A 20,761-nucleotide genomic window follows, 5' to 3' on the forward strand; every position below is an offset into this window, starting at 1 on the left:
TCAACTGCTTTTTCAAAAAAAAATTTAGTCTCACATGAAGGGGTTTTCTCAACACTTAACCTAATTCGGCTAGAGTTCCCTAAAGTAATGTCTTGGAACCGCTTCTGTATCAGCTCTAGACTGCTGATATACCAAGAACAAAATAAACAGTACTTGGAGTATTTACATTAGTTACTTGGTACATTTCCCTGCCTAAAGCTGTAGATAAATTACAAGTGGCAGCCAGCAAGATTTACAAACGGAATGGAATTCGGCAAATACAGCTTAATAGCTCCATTTCTGCTCATGTTAATTTCACGTTGCAGCGAAACGACAAAAACCTAATTGTATCGCTTGGTGGATATCCGATTCCTTAAACAGGCTCATCTAAATACATGGGCATTCATCTCGATGGTAGGTGAAATTGGAAACATCATGTTAGACAAAAAGCAGAGCAGATCAGATTCAAAATCAAGCAACCGTACTCGTTAGTGGGAAAATATTCTCAACTTTATCTAAAATCAAATATATTGGTTTATCAATCAATCATAAAGTCAACTTGAATCTATGCAAATGCAAATGTGGGGTTGCACTAAAACATCAGGCCAACTAGTAATTCAACGCTATCAAATCAAAGGTCTACGATTAATTACCAGTGCTTATCACTATGTAATCAATGCTGCTGCAAGAACTAAAAGATGACCTCGAAATAAAATGGATCTACAATGTGACCCAAAACTTCGTTTTAATACATGAAATAAAGAAAAATAGCTAAATTAGAGCAATTTGGAAGCAATACAGCTATTGGACAATACGCAGGAAATCAGAATATTGAAGCTAACCAAACCACTCGAACTTGTATAGTATATGTTAAGTTTAACTTTAATTTAAATAGTTCAATTTTATTTTAATTTGTTACATTATATTTTTCATATTTTCAATATTTAATTATCAATGTTTTTTCGTTATTGGCATCATAATTATTAAACTTCTCTCGAATCGAAGCAAAATTTCTTTTGTATTTTCTTTAACGCCCACAAGAGTTCAGGATGGCATTAAAATAAGATTTGTAACGCAAAAGATCTGGACAGCGGTAACATTCTACGTTCCCAAATTGAAAACTATACATTTATTAAACGAACCCAATTAGTGTTAATTAAAAACTCGACTGGAACTGACCCAACCCGGGACGTAATGCCTGTTATCTCGAGTATCGACTACCAATTAATCGAGGACAACGAATGCATATTAAGACCCGGTCTAAATGGGAATTGTTGGAAATTCTTATCCATATAGACGTCATAAATACCATTTATTATTATTAATCCTGCATACTATTAGATCATGGCAAATTTCTTGATTTACTGCAACTAATATGTAGATTAGATTTTGAAAATACATTGTAAATAATCAACATAATATGTTTCCAAATAGATTGTTTATATAGATTTATAATAAGATTTTTTATAATAGATCTTTTTTCTTATTTAAAAAATAGTGCAGTTAAATAATTATTAAATACATAACAAAATATTTTCGAACGCAGATTCAAATCTTATTTTTGGATATACTGTGACATTAATTGGATTATATAATTTGCCGCATGCTCTGAATTTACAGAACCTTTTATAAACAAATTTACTCAATAAAAAAAGAGGAATATTAATTCATAACCTATAAAAAATAAATGTTTACTGAACTTGCAAAAGAAGTTATTCTAAGCGCTACTTTCATTGCGGGCTCTATGATTTGCTAGTAAATGAAAAAAAACAAACAGCAAAACACCAACATGGAAACTCAAGTATAACAATAGAATTCAAATAAAAGAAATACAAATATTTTTGAATCATTATTTTGTTATAATCTGGAATCTCCTTTTTACCAACTCTGGTTTACCTGGACTGAACCTATTGCTTAACGTGGGCTTCGAACTACGGTCACAGCATTAAGCATATCGAATGACGAGTAACCTGCTTAGAGATAAGCTCAGAGGACATCAGACTTTACCCAGCCTGATTACTGCCCTGACTGGGATAATTTTCTTTGACGGATTTGCACTATTGTCTGAGGGCAATCAGAAATGTTAAACAATCGTAAGTAGTCAGAGTAGGATTCGACCCACGGCTATCTCAACAGTAGGAGGATTGTGTTGTCGTCTTGGTGGTGATCAACCCGGCATTTTTAAATTAATAAATTGTTGATGTAAGAAAAGAGATGATACCGACTATCTAGATAAACAGCCAACTTCGCAAATATAATTATTCACCATAAAAGCGTAAGCCAAGAATAATTTGCTTGGCTTATTGACAATCAAATAGAAAAAGAAGTCAATAAAAAATTAATTTTCTTGAACGGTTATTTTGAAAATATCCTAAGCAGTTTTATGATTAATATATCATATCACTGCATAGCACTGCATAGTTGATAAATAAATCCAAACATCCAAAAATTTAAAAAGAAATGAAATAACCTGTTAGCGCCAAGTCACTTATAACAAATATTATTGATATTGTTAGCATCATGTTATATTATTATATGAAATTTTCGATACATTTCCAGTACTTGTACAAGTAAAAAAGGTCTGAGAGTCATTATCATTTCGCGCCCCGTCGAAAGTAGTTCTCCAGTCTCTAACGAAGAATCTAACAGAATCAAAAACCACCAAACAAAGTTTTATTATAAAGTCGAAATCTTAAATGAAATCCAGATCAACTTCAGGAGATATATGAATTTGAATCAGCAATGAAGACAAGAAATTCAAATCGATTAGGTTAAGTAAACAATAAATAATTCTTAAATTATCATAAATAAATATATATTTGTCTAAATACCCTTATAGAGATTTTGTATTCGAGAACTAGACAATAATGTTTAATAAAATAATAATTACCTGCTAACTTGCCAATAGGCAAAGTCCTCCGGACATTGATACAAGAATCCTTCCATTCTCCTGGAATTTCTCTGACATTTGAGGAATTGTCTGGAACATTCTGATGACTCCAGTTCGTGGAAGCCTTCTACTGGACATAACGCTCTTTGTGATGGAACTGGAATCTAAAAATATCGAATTTAATAAATATTGAAAATTAAATTGTGCAAAATTTTACTGGTTGTATTGAATTGGAATCAAGTTTTCTGTATAAGGTGGAGGTAGCAATTTGTCCCGTACACGCTTGACTAGTTTCATTCTGTGGGAGACATTGAATCTTCTTGTCATCATATATCGTTCCTAGAAATAATGGAAATTGGATTTTTTTCTGACTATTATATCTAATATCATATACAAGATCTTACCATCGGGACAGCTAAGTACTAATATTTTGTAATCATTGGCTGGTTTACCCATAGTACATTGATAGAAAAGATTACAGTACTTGGGATGTCTTCGGAAACCTGTAGGGCATATGAGGGCGATCTGATCACCTTCAAGTTGACCAATAGGACAAGGTTCCATTTCTGTTCCAGCTAAAATGAAATAAAACAATTAGGTTTTTATTAACAATATATTTTAACCCGGAAAGAGATTCCCTTGTAGTTAGTTGTGGGAAATGCCAAAACCTCTGGTAGTCACAATCCTTAAACTAACATTAATATAAAAACATTCTGATAAAAAAATTATCTTAGTAATTATTGGCAACAGATAAGATTATCATCATCATCCATCTATAGTCGTTGCTCGGGGAGATTGTCTCTTTATCAAGCAATATTCTATTAGTGCTGCAGGAATATTATATATAAGCCTCATCGTAGTTGGCGATCGGTCGCAACTCTTCTGGCCTCGGAAAATGCTATTTTCCTATTTTTTATTGTTTTCTATAATATTGATCAATGTCTTTTCAGAGCTGTTGGCTGCGTCTTCCACCCTATATGTTGATTTAGTTACATAATTACATGAAGAATTCGTTTCTCTTTTATTGGACAGACATGTCCAAACCATTGTAATCTGTGTGCCTGGATTTGTTTCTCATATGTGCACTTGATTGTAGGTGATTCGTCAGTTATATTTATTTTCATTAATTCTCAAACTATATGCCTCTGCAATATGAAATATATCGTGAAAAATATCAAAATCCCCAACATCTGCGATGCCCCATCATGACCGAATATCACATCGGTGTAAAACAAATAACAATTAGTGTTTATAAAGGTGTTTTATATTATCGCCATCAATTATTAACTGCCATGAGAATGCCCCCCAGGCCTCAAACCACGTTATTGTTGAGTATCGGAAACATGTTGAGACCTCAGAAACTGTTAATCTTCAAATTTTCCAGGAACTATCTATGAAACAAATTCATATCTTTTAGACTGGATAGATCCATCTATCCAAAAGTTAACTTAGCAACAGAAGTCTGCAAGGTCCAGTACGATTTGTCTACTTTTAATATACACGGTGGGTATTGCTTCTAAAATATAGTTCTAAAGTCTAGTCAATTCGTTTATTACTTCAACTTCACTTCCTTTTAACTTTCGAATTAATAAAATCGATCAACTTCTTGAAGACTTGTACTCGCTCTTCTTGAATGCCATTAGTTTACCGAAAATCAGCTTTTCAAATCCCATGAACCTAGTTTTATGCCACCATATCTATTATCAAATACTTTCTAAACAAATGGACATTTTCTTAAAAGGGATATACTTGGAACCGACTCATCACTAAATAAATAATTATTTTTATATATAATTAGATACTCGATAATTAGATTATATACATTGGGTTTTTTTATGGATGAAAACATTTTATGAGTACATATATAACATCGTAATATATAAATAATATTTACTAAAACTCCATTAAAGACAGAGAAAAACCATGCAAAAGTTATAATCAACATTGACCATCATGCTTCCTTCAACCAAACATTACCTCCAGCGCTGGTACTCGACATTGTTGAACTCGAAGTGGTACTTCCCGAAGCACCTAATTCCGTACTACTATTAGAAATGTTATTTATATCCGTCGTACTTTCTGGTATAGTTGAGGGAGATGCAGTAGTTTGTTGGTCATTTGTTTCACCTGTAGAATACACAGAACAATTTGGTTTATAACATGATGTTGTAACCTGAAGTTCAAACACCTAATCCTCAGTGACCCAGTATCATGCAAAATTATGATAACGATAATGAATATCGGCGTGCTTCCTCGTGATGAAAATGAACATTCCAGTTAAATAATGCAGACGAATTGTTATTTTCACAAACAGTTTTTCAAATTAAAATTACCCGGTGTTGAGTCTATACCCATTGCTGATGTACTTTCAGGCGTACTCAACTCTGTACTCGTACTGTAAACGTTGTCAACACTTGAAATTTCCGAACTAATAGTGGTAGTCATATTATTAACTGGCGTTGTACTTGGTTCACCAGCAGATTCACCTAAAGAACAACATTTAAATATGTACATTCAAAGTTGCCTAAATAAAATTATAAAATCCGACTGCCAGAATGAGTAGAACATTATCAAAACGTCACCTATATATAATATAACATACATGCAGGTGGAGAAGAATATAATTCATGCCAAAATATAATATTTTATTACAAAGAGTATTCAAAACTCCAAATCATAACGACAACATCTGTACCACATAATAAAAACACAATCACTTTTCGTACATAATACGCAAAAAATTATATATATAATATACAGCTTAACCTTTAATAATATAATTAGAACCGATTTAAAATAGATAACATAAATTACATTTATCAATATATATATATATATATATATATATATATATATATATATATATATATATATATATATATATATATATGTGTGTGTGTGTATTGATATATATGTATATATGTATTATGCTTTTGAACCGGACATACAGCGGTTACTCCAGGATATTAATGAAGGCATAGCAAGGTGATATATGTCCGTCCGAGTCTAGCTAAAGTGATTTAAACTTATCTTGAAACGCTAAAAATACGATATCAGAGCCGCTATATTCTCCAGATATTGCTCCTTTAGAATTAACATCTATTCAAGTCAATGAACAGGATTTTCGTTCTTTTGAAGGTATAAAAATTGGGTCAGTTCTAGGGCTTCCTCGAATGAATCAACATGTTACCCGAAAAATGAACCAAGATAATGGTGGACAGATATAGATAGATATTTGTTGGCATATTCTATATATCTGATATGTTAAATGTGAAAAATAGTGATAGTTTCTTTAAATGTAGTGTAGGTGTGCTCTAATACTGTTTCGTGCATATTCAATATAAACTGTGCTATGTGCAGTAAAATATCCATGCAATTTAAGCCTCTGAAAATTTACCTGTTATGCCATTTTCAGTAGTAGTATTCCATATGGAAGATGTGACAAACTCATTGTTAGAATTTGTTTCTGTGTATTGTGTAGAATATGTGGTTTGAATAGAAGTGGTAGTTGATTCTGTAGAAGTATCTAGAGAAATAGTTAGGTACTGCAATATTTGTAATACATTTTCTCAAAATACATGCGATATTACCTTCATTTGTAGTACCAGTGAAAGTGGTAGTATATATTATAGGTGTTGTAGTAAATCCACTATAAGTATAATTAATTGTAGTTTCAGTCTTATCTGTTTCACTAGTACTGATATCAGAATTAAAAGTACTTTCCGAATAAGAAACAGTTGATTCCGCAGGGGAAAGTGTTTGGGTTGTTTGTGAAAATTCAGTTGGATATGTTTCAGTAGATACAAATTGTGTTGTACCAGCTAAAGTAAAATTTAAATGTATATTTTTTATAAATCATGCTAGGATATGTGTGCAAATGGGTAGTTTAGTGCATCCATGCATATAAAAACTTTGACACATTACCTTCTGTACCATAGTTGTTTAAAGTGGTAGTTTCAAATAGAGATACGGTTGATTCTGTATTAAAAACTGTTTGTGTTGATGTTTCCATTGGTTGTGTAAATTGTGTAGAGTTAAATTCATTCATTGTTTGTGTAGCATATTCGGTGATACCATCTACAGAAATAATTACTAAATTGTGTTATGTATTTTAAGGAATCGTGCAATAGATGTAAATTGTCGTGCTAGGAAATGTTTGCATAAGGGTATTTTTGTGTATCCATGTATACAAAAGCTATTAATATATTACCTTCTGTAGCATTATTGAATAAAGTGGTACTTTCAAATGGATACATAGTTGATTCTGTATTAAAACCTGTTTGTGTAGATAATTCCATTGTTTGTGTAAATTGTGTGGAATTTAATTCATTCTCTGTGTGTGTAGTATAATCCGTGGTACCGCCTAAAGAAATAATAATGTCAACAATAATGATATATACTTTGTTGTGTATCTTGAAAAATTGTTCAATTGTGAAATGGCGTGCGGTCAAAAAATTCTTAAATAATAAAACCCTTTAATTACCTTCGGTAGTGTAATCATTAAGGGTGGTGGATTGCCAAGTAAACGTAGTCGATTCAGAATTTAAATCTGTCTGCGTGGTAGTTTCTACTGTTTGTGTAGACTGTGTGGGATATGTTTCAGTAGGAAATACGGTAACGTAACCAGTGGTGCTTCCTGGAGAAAATTGTACCAATTCTGCATATATATTTATTACTTAATTTTAATTTAAACGTGCCTTATTCTTATTAAAATGTGTGCAATAAACATGCATCATATTGTGCTCATGCATCGTTTTGTTCTAATATGCGTTACCTTGTGTAGTACTAGTATCAAAAGTAGTACTTTCCGAAAGAATTGTAGTCACATCAAATATATTTTCAGTTGATATTTCTACCATATTTGTAACTTGAGTCCTGTCAATTTCATCGACAGGTGATATAAATTCAGTGGTACCGCCTAGAGAAAATATTTTTATTTAAGAGTAATTTTCGGGCAATATAAATAAGATATGTTGCTTGTCCTTCAGTAAGTTATACAGAGAAATATAAATCTGGTTATCTTAATTACCTTCAGTAGTACTAATGTCAAATGTTGTACCTTGCCAGGTAGAAGAAACCGATTCTAAGTTTGTATAGCTTTCTGTAGTGGTGTACGTTGTTTGTGTAGGTGTGGTGTTAGTGTCTATTGATGTTGTGGTAGTATATTCAGTACTACCTTCTAAAATAAAAGGAATGTTAAAGTACTTCTTTAATAATAGTGCAAAATTCCTACATCCAATTTTCTGCATTTAAATTACCTTGTGTAGTACTACCACTAAATGATACATTTTCAGCAGAATATGTAGTTGATATCATGTTAAGAGTTGTTTGTGTCGATGTATCTTCATATTCAGTATATTCAGTAGCATTATTCGGATCATTGAATTCTGTACTAATTTCAATAGTGCTGCCTAAAGAACAAACATTATATAGTTGCTGGTAATTTTTTATATAATACATATTTGCGATTATTAATTTTGATATTATAAGAAAAATGCCAGATCTTGTTATCTTGTTTACCTTCTATGGTACTACCATCAATGGTAGTAGTTTGCCAGATAGGTGTAGTTGTTTCTATGCTAGAATTTATTTCTGTCGACATATCTACAACATGTGTAAACTGTGTAGGACTTGTTTCAGTGGTACCTCCTAAAGAAATGTATGCTTACTTTTTTAAATTTTCAATAAAATGGTTATTCATCGTGCACTTTGAAGAACATTTTTGGTGCAAAGTATGCATGCATGATAAAATTACCTTCCGTGGTACTAAAAGCGTATGTACTACTTTCACTAAGAGTTGTACTTGATAGTTCACTAGACAATGTTTGTGTTGATGATTCATCAGTCTGTGTAAATTGTGTGTAATTAGGGTCAGTGGTATATTGCGTTGTTAACTCGGTACTATCACCTAGAGAGGAAATGTTCTAATATTGTTTGTCACTATTATGTATTATAAGCTCAATATATTATGATTATATTAAAATATTAATAATACCTTCCATAGTAGTAATATCAAAAATTGTATTATCCGTTGTAATAATGGTGGACATTGTATTAGAAATTGGTGGTGTTGATGATTCACCTAACTGTGTGTATTGTGTCGATGAACTAATTTCACTCGCAACTAATGTAGTAAATTCAGTAGTAGTACCTATAGCAAAACGTTTTTGGTATTCCTTTATTTCATATTTTATATAGCGTTGATGAACAATACTATAATTTACCTGTGGTACTATTATCAAAAATGCTAGTTTCCCATGTAGTTAATTCTAAATCGGTTGTCTCAGTAGAATTAATTTCATTAGGGAACATTGTAGAATACTGAGTACTACTATCTGAAGAAATTTTGATATATGAAATAATCTCAATAAAATTATAAGAATAGTATATTATAAAGTAGCAATTGTAGTTTACCTTCTACGGTACTACCACCGAATATATTGTCCGAAAAATGTGTAGTAGATGTTATTTCAGCTTGTGTTACTTCTGTTACTTGTGTAAATTGTGTTGGGTTAGTTTCATCAACAAATTCGGTAGTGTATTCGTTAGTGTTACCTAAATTATGATAGTATTTTATTATTATTAATTCATATTATAGAGAAGAATTATAACCTATTAATTCATCTCTATCAATTACCTTCTGTAGTACTATAGGTAGTTTCCGAGAAAAATGTGACTGATTCTGTGTTACTTTGTGTTGATTCCGGTGTAGATTGTGTTTCATTTATTTCATCAACAAATATTGTACTATATTCTGTAGTATCTCCTAAGAGTTAATAATATTTTAATACAACTTTCATTTATCAAATTATTTAATATAAATAAATCTATTGCGCTATTGTACACATTTACCTTCAGTGGCACTAACGTCATTTGTAGTGGATTCTGTTTGAGTAAAAATTTCTGTTGTTTGTGTAAATTGTGTAGAATTAGTTTCATTAAGAAACATTGTGGTATATTCGATGGTACTACCTAAATAAGGATATGTGTATATGTTTTTAATTATGGCGGGATTTTTAATTGCCAGATAATTATAAATCGATTACCTTCAGCAAAATCAGTGTTTACAGTAGTCGTACCATCTGAGGAAGGAGTTGTAACTTCGAAATGTGTGGATTGTGTATAATATGGTGTAGTGGATTGACCAGTGGATTCGCTAGTGTATTTAGTGTGCTCTGTTGTTGTCGTCGATGTTGATAGTGTAAAACTTGAAAGACCTATATATAAATATATATAATAAATTACAATGATTACAGTAACATATTCTAACCGATACTAATAAAAAACGGTGCATCCTTTTAACATGTAAATGTTATAGACAAAAAGAAGTGCGAAAGGTCTGAAGACAGTGATGTTAGCGTATAGTTTACCTGTTGAATAATTAAATTCTATATAATTAAAAATATGAACCGAAGATCCTATAATATATAATAAAACTCAATTTCAGCACTAAAGATAAATATCAAAACAAGTCAATCAAGCTAAAATTATAAATAAATTTTATACACTTAGAATAAACTATTTACCTTCAGTTGTCGATTCCTCGTTATTGCTATTTCCATCAGATCCACCAGGACTAAAGGTTGAACTCTACGGTAAAATACATTATATAAGTATATTAATACACAATTTCGTGATTTATCATTTAGTTCTTACTGTTATTTTTATAACAGTCTATTAGATCACATATAATTAGCCAGTAACGCAGATAATAAACAAAAATGTTACATAAACAATGGTTACATAAATACCTCTGGCGGAACTTGTAGACTACATGGTCCTCTGATTGCGTACGGATAATTGCATGTTAGACTTTGTTGATCCCAATAGGTACCTTTCCCGCAGGAAAATTCATGTTTGGAATATCCACCTCTATTGTTAGCAACGCATCTGTAGAATTTAGAACAGTTTTTAGAATCCCCCACAAATCCATCTTGACTGCAATTAAAATCACTGGTAGACGGACTGGAAGTTGAAGGGGCATTGTCATTCGAGGAAGATGTCGTTGACGATTCGCTGGGGGATGATTCCCCTGGTATCGGTGAATTTGTTGATGCGTCTGGTTGACCTGCAATTCAATATTAAAATAATTCGTTAGAACGGATTTGGAAAATAAATATTACCGGATGGAGTCGACTGATAACATTTTCCTTTAACGGCATTAGGGTAATTGCATGAAAGAATACTTTGGTCCCAAACAGTTCCTTGACCACAATTATATTCGTGTTTCGTGAAACCACCTTGACTAGTACCAACGCATCTATAGAATTTATTGCAGTTGGATTCGTGCTGTACAAAACCTTCTTTAACACAGTTATTGTTGATAATTTCACCAGGTACTGCCTGACTATTAGGACTAGTTTGGTTTTTGCAAGGTACAGCACCTGAAAATATATATAATATTAAATTTCAAAGAATAAAAATCAAAAATGAATTTAGATAATCATAAATATGACAAGCACCTTGATTATTCTGTTGCTGACCACTTTGTTGGCTTCCTTGTTGTTGACCACCTTGCTGAGTTCCTTGTTGTTGGCCACCTTGTTGATTGCCTTGTTGTTGGCCACCTTGTTGACTACCTTGTTGTTGGGCACCTTGTTGGTTACCTTGCTGTTGGCCACCTTGTTGATTGCCTTGTTGTTGACCGCCTTGTTGATTGCCTTGCTGTTGACCGCCTTGTTGATTGCCTTGTTGTTGACCGCCTTGTTGACTACCTTGCTGTTGACCGCCTTGTTGATTGCCTTGTTGTTGGCCACCTTGTTGACTACTTTGTTGTTGACCACCTTGTTGATTGCCTTGTTGTTGACCGCCTTGTTGATTGCCCTGTTGTTGACCGCCTTGTTGATTGCCTTGTTGTTGACCGCCTTGTTGACTACCTTGCTGTTGACCGCCTTGTTGATTGCCTTGATGTTGGCCACCTTGTTGACTACCTTGTTGTTGACCACCTTGTTGATTGCCTTGTTGATTGCCCTGTTGTTGACCGCCTTGTTGATTGCCTTGCTGTTGACCGCCTTGTTGATTGCCTTGTTGTTGACCACCTTGTTGACTTCCTTGTTGCTGGCCACCCTGTTGGCTTCCTTGTTGTTGACCACCTTGTTGATTGCCTTGTTCTTGGCCGCCTTGTTGATTGCCTTGTTGTTGACCGCCTTGTTGATTTCCTTGTTGTTGGCCACCTTGCTGATTTCCTTGCTGTTGACCACCTTGTTGATTGCCTTGCTGTTGACCGCCTTGTTGATTTCCTTGTTGCTGACCACCTTGTTGATTGCCTTGTTGTTGGCCACCTTGCTGATTTCCTTGCTGTTGAGTACCTTGTTGATTGCCTTGCTGTTGACTACCTTGTTGACCACCTTGTTGATTACCTTGTTGTTGGCCACCTTGTTGGCTACCTTGCTGTTGACCGCCTTGATTATTTACACCGCAATTGCCTTTTACAACAGATGGATAATTACAGCTTAATGCAGATTGGTCCCAAACCGTTCCATTAGCGCATGAAAATTCATGCTTTATAAAACCATTTCGTCCATTGTTAACACATCTATAAAACTTCGAACAATTCTTTTGATCGCCTACAAATCCGTCTGTTACGCAATCATTACTCGAAGAAACTCCACTAGAATCTGAACCAGACTGTTGATTACTATTTCCCTGTTCGTTACTGTTAGAACCTGATTGTTGATTGTTACCAAATTGATTTTGACTTGCGTTTGATGCATTTTGATTTGACTGTGAATTATTTCCATCATTATTACCACTTTGTTGTCCAGAACCTTGTTGATTATTTTGTGTTCCGCTTCCTTGATTATTATTTCCACTTGATTCTGAGTTGGTAATGCCAGATTGAGATGAATAACATTTACCCCTCACTGAGTGAGCATAATTACATGCCTGACTATCTTGATCCCAGACTGTACCTTCACCACAAGTGAATTCATGCTTTATAAATCCATTTTGCCCATTTTCAACACATCTGTAAAACTTCTTACAATTTACATCATCACCTACGAATCCAGCGGAAGCACATTCATTATTAACTAATAAACCTGGTTTTTCGGTAGTAGAATTAGAAAAACCTTGATTTTGATTAGATTGTGATTGATTATCTGTTCCCTGGTTTTGATTTGAGCCAGACTGGTTATTTGATCCTTGATTTTGATTGGACCCAGATTGGTTATTAGATCCCTGATTTTGGTTTGATCCAGACTGATTATTTGACCCTTGATTTTGATTTGATCCTGACTGATTGTTTGATCCTTGATTTTGATTGGACCCAGACTGGTTATTTGAACCTTGGTTTTGATTTGAGCCTGACTGTGTATTTGATCCTTGATTTTGATTGGAGCCAGATTGGTTATTAGATCCCTGATTTTGGTTTGATCCAGATTGATTATTTGACCCTTGATTTTGATTTGAGCCTGACTGTGTATTTGATCCTTGATTTTGATTGGAGCCAGATTGGTTATTAGATCCCTGATTTTGGTTTGATCCAGACTGATTATTTGACCCTTGATTTTGATTTGAGCCTGACTGTGTATTTGATCCTTGATTTTGATTGGAGCCAGATTGGTTATTAGATCCCTGATTTTGGTTTGATCCAGACTGATTATTTGAGCCTTGGTTTTGATTTGAGCCTGACTGTGTATTTGATCCTTGATTTTGATTGGAGCCAGATTGGTTATTAGATCCTTGATTTTGGTTTGATCCAAACTGATTATTTGACCCTTGATTTTGATTTGATCCCGATTGGTTATTTGATCCTTGATTTTGATTGGACCCAGATTGGTTATTTGAACCTTGGTTTTGATTTGACCCCGATTGATTATTTGATCCCTGATTTTGATTGGGTCCAGACTGATTGTTTGATCCTTGACTTTGATTTGAACCTGATTGATTACTTAACTGATCGGAACCTCCAGAAGGCTTATTAGAAGCAGCTGAGTAACATTTTCCTCTAACTGCATAAGCATAATTACAAGCTTGAGATGACTCATCCCAAACTGTACCATCTCCACATGTAAATTCATATTTTATAAAGCTGCCTTGGCCATTCTCTACGCATCTGTAAAACTTCTTACAATTATTATCATCTCCAACAAAACCTGATGCTATACATTGACTGTTTAAAATTTGACCTGGTTTTTCAGTTGTTGGTTCATTTGGTTGGTTTTGGCTAGATCCAGATTCATTATTTGAACCTTGGTTTTGATTAGACCCTGACTGATTATTGGGTCCTTGGTTTTGGGTTGATCCCGACTGATTATTTGATCCTTGATTTTGATTAGAGCCGGATTGATTACTTGATCCTTGATTCTGATTAGAACCGGACTGATTGTTTGATCCTTGATTTTGATTAGAACCAGATTGGTTATTGGACCCTTGGTTTTGATTAGATCCTGATTGACTGTTCGATCCTTGATTTTGATTTGACCCTGACTGGTTATTTGATCCTTGATTTTGGTTGGATCCCGACTGACTATTCGACCCTTGATTTTGATTAGAGCCGGATTGATTACTTGATCCTTGATTCTGATTAGAACCGGACTGATTGTTTGATCCTTGATTTTGATTAGAACCAGATTGGTTATTGGACCCTTGGTTTTGATTAGATCCTGATTGACTGTTCGATCCTTGATTTTGATTTGACCCTGACTGGTTATTTGATCCTTGATTTTGGTTGGATCCCGACTGACTATTCGACCCTTGATTTTGATTAGAGCCGGATTGATTATTTGATCCTTGATTTTGATTAGATCCGGACTGACTGTTTGATCCTTGATTTTGATTAGAACCAGACTGGTTATTTGATCCTTGATTTTGATTGGAGCCAGATTGGTTATTAGAGCCCTGATTTTGGTTTGATCCAGCCTGATTATTTGACCCTTGGTTTTGGTTTGATCCTGACTGGTTATTTGATCCTTGATTTTGGTTAGATCCAAACTGATCACTGGGAGCAGCAGAATAACATTTTCCTCTCACTGAATATGCATAATTACAAGCTTGTGCTGTTTCGTCCCATACTGTGCCATCCCCGCAAGTAAATTCGTATTTTATAAAACTACCTTGCCCATTTTCAACACACCTATAGAATTTTTTACAATTACTGTCATCTCCCACAAATCCAGATGAAATGCACTGATTATTTGAAAGCTGGCCGGGCTTTTCGGTTGTTAATGGCTGGTTTGATCCTTGATTTTGGTTTGAATTAGATTGCTGGCCGCTAGAGTCGTTATTTCCACTAGATCCTTGATTTTCATTTCCAGACTGTTGATTATTAGATCCTTGATTGTTATTCAAGTTTTGGTTATTCGCACCCGATTGTTGATTATTAGAATCTTGGTTTTCATTCGAGCTTTGCTGATTGTTTGTTCCATTATTTTGGCCTGATGCTGATTCCTGATTATTTGATCCTTGGTTCGAATTTGACCCTTGGTTCTGACTTTCGGATTGGTTAGATCCAGGCTGTGAGTTATTAGGTTCTTGATTAGCTGGTACCGACTCTGCTGAATAACATTTACCTCTTACTGCAGATGGATAATTGCAACTTTGACTTCCTTCATCCCAAACAGTACCATTACCACAAGTAAATTCATATTTATTATATCCGCCTTGGCCATTTTCAACACATCTATAGAACTTCTTGCAATTCTGATCATCACCGACAAAACCAGAAGATACACATTGACTATTAGATATTTGGCCAGGTTTTTCTGTAACTGGCCCATTTGACCCAGATTGCTGATTTTGTGTTGTGTTTACCCCTTGGTTCTGATTTGATCCAAACTGTTGGTTTTCATTTGACCCACCCCCTTGATTCTGATTTGTACCAGACTGTTGGTTAGTATTGCCGGATCCTGATTGTTGATTATTTGATTCTGATTGCTGATTGCTAGAACCTGATTGCTGAGTAGTGGATCCAGATTGCTGATTGCTTGAACCTGACTGATTCTGTTGGCTATTTGATTCTGATTGTTGAGACGACTGATTCTGATTAGAGCTTCCTGGTTTATTTTCGCCCCCTGCGTTCTGCTCAGTTCCATTGCTAGGTTTTGGAGGTTGCGCTGAATAACATTTACCCCTCACCGAATAGGCATAATTACAAGATTGGGTACTTTCATCCCAAACGGTACCGTCACCACAAGTAAACTCATACTTAATGAAATTCCCTTGAGTAGTTTCAACACATCTATAGAATTTCTTACAGTTTTGTTCATCTCCCACAAATCCACTTGAAGAACATTGATTATTAGTTAGTTGTCCTGGTTTATCTGTAGACTGTTGATTGTTATTAGATCCTTGTTGATTTGCGTTTGATCCTTGCTGATTGCTGTTTGAACCTGGTTGATTGCTATTTGATCCCTGTTGATTTTGATTACTGGACCCTTGTTGGTTATTATTTGATCCTTGTTGGTTGCTATTTGAACCTTGTTGATTACTATTTGAACCCTGTTGGTTTTGATTATTGGAACCTTGTTGATTAGTATTTGATCCTTGTTGGTTAGTGTTTGAACCTTCTTGATTACTATTTGAGCCTTGTTGATTTTGGTTAGAGGACCCTTGTTGGTTATTATTTGATCCTTGTTGGTTGCTATTTGAACCTTGTTGATTGCTATTTGAGCCTTGTTGATTTTGGTTAGAGGACCCTTGTTGGTTATTATTTGATCCTTGTTGGTTACTGTTTGAACCTTGTTGATTACTATTTGATCCTTGTTGGTTGCTGTTTGAACCTTGCTGGTTACTGTCTGATCCTTGTTCATTTTGGTTATTTGAACTTTGTTGATTATTGCTCTGTCCACCAGCTATACAAAAAGTATGTTAATACTCAACTAATTATATTTATATGTTTACTTACCATTCTCATTTTGAGGTACTTTTCCTGGCTGAGCAACATAACACTTTCCTGAAACGGCATAAGGATGGTTGCACGCTAGGGAACTCTGATCCCATACAGTATTTTCGGGACAACTGAATTGATGTTTGATAAGTCCACCTCGAGAATCACTCACACATCTAATTGATAATAAAAAATAAAAACTCTATTTACTTAAAACTTATTATTAAATCGTACCTGTAGAATATTTTACAATGTTGCTGGTCATCTACAAAACCTTCCTTTACGCATTTACCATTTTCAATCAATCCCGGTTTAGCTTGATATCCAGAAGTTTGATTAGACGATTGCTGGGTATTATTTGATGAACTATTTGATCCACCTGACTGTGATGACTGTTGATTGTTATTCGATGAATCGCTTGAGCTGGATTGTTGATTATTATTTGAAAACCCACTAGATTGTTGATTGTTATTTGATGAATTGCTAGAACTTGATTGTTGATTACTGCTAGAAGACCCACTTGATCCAGCCTGTTGATTATTATTTGACGAGCTACTAGAACTGGATTGTTGATTATTATTAGAAGATCCAGGTGTTCCTGACTGCTGATTATTTTCTGACGAACTGCTGGACCCGGGTTGTTGATTATTGCTGGATGTTTCACCGGAACCGGACTCTTGATTATTATTTGAGGAACTGCTAGAGCTTGATTGTTGATTATTGCTGGAAGTTCCGCTCGACCCTGATTGTTGATTATTATTTGATGAACTACTTGAACTAGATTGCTGATTATTATTAGAAGATCCACTCGATCCGGACTGTTGATTATTATTTGATGAACTGCTAGAACTAGTTTGTTGATTATTGCCGGAAGTACCACCAGACCCGGATTGCTGATTATTATTTGAGGAACTGCTAGAACTTGATTGCTGATTATTACTGGAAGAGCCACTAGATCCGGACTGCTGATTGTTATTTGACGAACTACTTCCTCCTGATTGTTGATTTGAACTAGACGATTGCTGGCTACCACTTGATCCTGATTGCTGATTGGAACTAGATGATTGTTGACTTGAGGAGCTTCCAGAACCTTGCTGATTGTTAAAAGACTCCTGTTGATTATTATTATTATTGTTTGTTTGACTAGATGATCCCTGTTGATTCTGATTGCTTGAACTACTACCTATAGAGATACATAATTTTTATTAAGATATTTATTATAGTAAATGTACATGTAAAATTAGCAATTCTATGAACAATATACTTGTGCATAAACTAATATCTAAAACTAAAACATTTTTCTACTAATCTCTACCTAGGCTAATTCATGTCTTAAAAATGTTTTACATACCTGAAGATTGGTTTGACGAAGACGTTGAGTTTTGATAACTAGAACTACTACTAGACGACGAACTGCTGGAAGAGCTAGAACTAGATGAAGAAGAGCTACTAGAAGAAGAACTAGAACTAGAGTTTTGTGCGGAAGAATTGGAAAAAGAGGTGCTTTGGTGCAATGTACTATTAGACCGTGATTCATCTTCTGAATCTCTATAAATTAACTGACCACCATCTGTTTCCTGAGTACAGTCTGTTCGGGAAACGGCATTTGGGTAATTACAAGAATTTGATACGGGATTCCAAATGGTTCCTAAAAAGATAATTATTATGAAAGACTATTTCTTTATTTTAAATGCTTATAGAATATATTTAGTATATTTACTGGCTTAAACTATAATTAACTGATATTATTATTATACAAATATGGATCTGAACTTGAGTGATTGAAGTACATCTAGAGATACTTCTTAAATAAAATAAGCTAACCTGGTGCACATATAAATTCGTATTGAATGAATCCTTTCTGTCCGTTGTCGACACATCGATAAAACTTTCTACAGTTCACTAGATCTTCTCTGAATCCCAAAGCAGTACAACGATTTGGAGCAGGCGCTGAAGTAGAAGGTGGAGATGCTGGTTCTGGTTCTAAGGTAGTGCTGAACGTTTGGGGAGAATTATCAATATAGTTCCGACATTCAATTCTACTACTGGCGTATGGATGATTACAAGTAGATGCTGCAGGATCATACACAGTTCCTATGCCACATTCAAACACATAAGCCATATATCCAGATTTCCCATTAGATACACATCTAAAAAAATTGAAAATTTTCTGAAAAATTTCAGAAATTAGGTTTACTGTTTACATACCTATAGAATAAGCTGCAGTTCTTTGGATCTGGATATAATCCATCATTCTGACATTGATATGTGGTGCTATATTGTTGAATTTGTCTTGAATTTCGTACTAATGGTTCTAAGAGGTAATCGTGGTCGGAGAATCGGAATTCTATAAAGAAGATAATGTTATAGCAATATTGGAAGAAAGAGATAGTGAACGTGTTTAGCAGTTTTCAACTTTGCGTGGAAGTCAAAACAGTCATACGATTGATAGGACACTGGTTATTCAAGGAAATCATTGTATTCGTATTTCACTGTGATAAGTGATACATATAAGGTTTTTTAATATTTAATTATAATATAAGGTTGGACTAGTAGTATCGTTCGTACCTTCAGTTCACAAAATATTGAGAATTTAGAAAGGTATCTTATATGGGCGCATGCGAAACAGTATTTTAGTTTGTTAATTTGGGGCTAGCTGGCTTGATGTTTAAATTTGGTAGCAAAGCTAAATTTAACATATTCAGCTTTCAGAAAACTGCTCACAAAATATTAAAAATTTAGAATGGTATCTTAAATTGGCGCATGCTATACAGTGTTTTAGTATATTAATTTGCAGCCAGGTGGCTCGAGGTACAAATTTGGTAGCAAAGCTGAAATTTGACACTTTCTGCTTTCAGATTTTTCTATTCTCAAAAATAAGAAGGCGTAGTGTATGTATATATATAGTGTTTTTAAATCTAGTGGAAACAATCAAAAATTTACTGGATATTTTGGACTTTCTTGGTAATTCTATGCTTCCTATAGAAACAATTTCATTTATATATAAATAATTTCGGTTTAATTCTTTTTAACAAAGCGTTTATTGAAAGCGTTTCTTTCATTGCTGACAAAGCAAGCTTAAAAAATTATGAACTTACGTATTAAATATTTTATTTTGTTAACAGTGCTTTTATGGTTCTTTTTTAGTTAAAATGATTTGTTTAAATCTTAAGACATCTCAAATGTAGCGTCCCTGGATGTAGTACCATTTCAAATAGAATACCCAGCTTTCCTAGGGATCCTCCGCTATGTCAGAAAGAGCTTTTAGCAATATATAATGAAAAACTGATGGGAATCTCTTGTGATGTCTTAAATTAGAGCAAAAGGGAAGAAAGTACATATTATATAGGATAACTTACAAACTGAAATGTAGAAGAGCATTGCTTAAGAGGGATATGGTTTCGAGTTGTTATTTACATTGTAAGTCTTTAATGATGTTAATAATATGTAAATGACTTGTAAAATATGCAAGCCCCCATTTTAGCTATGGCATAGAAGAAAGAAAACATTGATCCAAATACATTAGGAAATGTGAGTTGAACAGTGAAGTTATTAAAGCCCGGCGGTATGATAGATGTAATTTGTCAAAAAAAAAAAGATTTAAAAAGAGATTACAAAATAAATAGTCTTCAACATACATATTGTTCTGTACCCTATATTTGGCTCAGTTATATTTAAGATAATATAAAATATTTCAATTCAAGCTTTATATATTTAAAAGTATAAATTTTTTCTGTCATTTTTTTATATTACGTTTTTAAATATTGTTAGTTTAATATAATATATTATACCTAAATAAAATGTATTTTTTAAACTTTTATGCAATTTTATATTTGCTACTATTATTATTATTACTGCTATTATTATTATTAAAATACTTTAAATTCCTTGCTACTCATATTATCAGTTGCACTTTCTGATTGCAAATCAACGAAACTTGTTCACAGGTAATGCATGGGAAATACCCTTCTAATATCTCTATATTTTGTGTTTCAATTCAATAAGTTGTCACTTCTCTTTCCTTTGAACTAAAACAGTTTCAATTATATTAAAAGTTACTTTCA

The 20,761-nt window shown here is 33.7% G+C and overlaps 2 protein-coding genes across 5 annotated transcripts in view; one reads left to right on the forward strand and one right to left on the reverse strand.

Moving 5' to 3' along the window:
• Positions 1 to 20,761, forward strand: part of LOC143206623 (uncharacterized) — a 419,549-nt gene that overhangs the window by 349,455 nt on the left and 49,333 nt on the right. The window lies entirely within an intron of this gene.
• The window catches only part of LOC143206622 (uncharacterized), a 100,792-nt gene that overhangs the window by 2,370 nt on the left and 77,661 nt on the right, over positions 1 to 20,761 (reverse strand). For 2 of the 4 annotated variants that reach the window (XM_076419231.1, XM_076419232.1), the window contains exons 3-16: positions 18,906 to 19,044; positions 18,522 to 18,847; positions 18,049 to 18,345; positions 16,932 to 17,880; positions 16,716 to 16,873; positions 11,332 to 16,662; positions 10,993 to 11,253; positions 10,621 to 10,937; positions 10,396 to 10,459; positions 5,203 to 5,355; positions 4,847 to 4,996; positions 3,274 to 3,444; positions 3,087 to 3,208; positions 2,870 to 3,033 (exon numbers count right to left, since the gene is read on the reverse strand). In XM_076419231.1, the coding sequence (XP_076275346.1) occupies positions 2,870 to 3,033; positions 3,087 to 3,208; positions 3,274 to 3,444; positions 4,847 to 4,996; positions 5,203 to 5,355; positions 10,396 to 10,459; positions 10,621 to 10,937; positions 10,993 to 11,253; positions 11,332 to 16,662; positions 16,716 to 16,873; positions 16,932 to 17,880; positions 18,049 to 18,345; positions 18,522 to 18,847; positions 18,906 to 19,044 (8,602 nt within the window). The remainder of the gene's footprint in view (positions 1 to 2,869; positions 3,034 to 3,086; positions 3,209 to 3,273; positions 3,445 to 4,846; positions 4,997 to 5,202; positions 5,356 to 10,395; positions 10,460 to 10,620; positions 10,938 to 10,992; positions 11,254 to 11,331; positions 16,663 to 16,715; positions 16,874 to 16,931; positions 17,881 to 18,048; positions 18,346 to 18,521; positions 18,848 to 18,905; positions 19,045 to 20,761) is intronic. The other 2 variants (XM_076419233.1, XM_076419234.1) reach the window with 2 other exon arrangements.

The sequence above is a fragment of the Rhynchophorus ferrugineus genome, unplaced genomic scaffold (assembly GCF_030347505.1).
Source record: "Rhynchophorus ferrugineus isolate W39M unplaced genomic scaffold, kcgeb_rfMv2 rfM1, whole genome shotgun sequence".
NCBI classification, from domain to species: Eukaryota; Metazoa; Arthropoda; class Insecta; order Coleoptera; family Curculionidae; genus Rhynchophorus; species Rhynchophorus ferrugineus.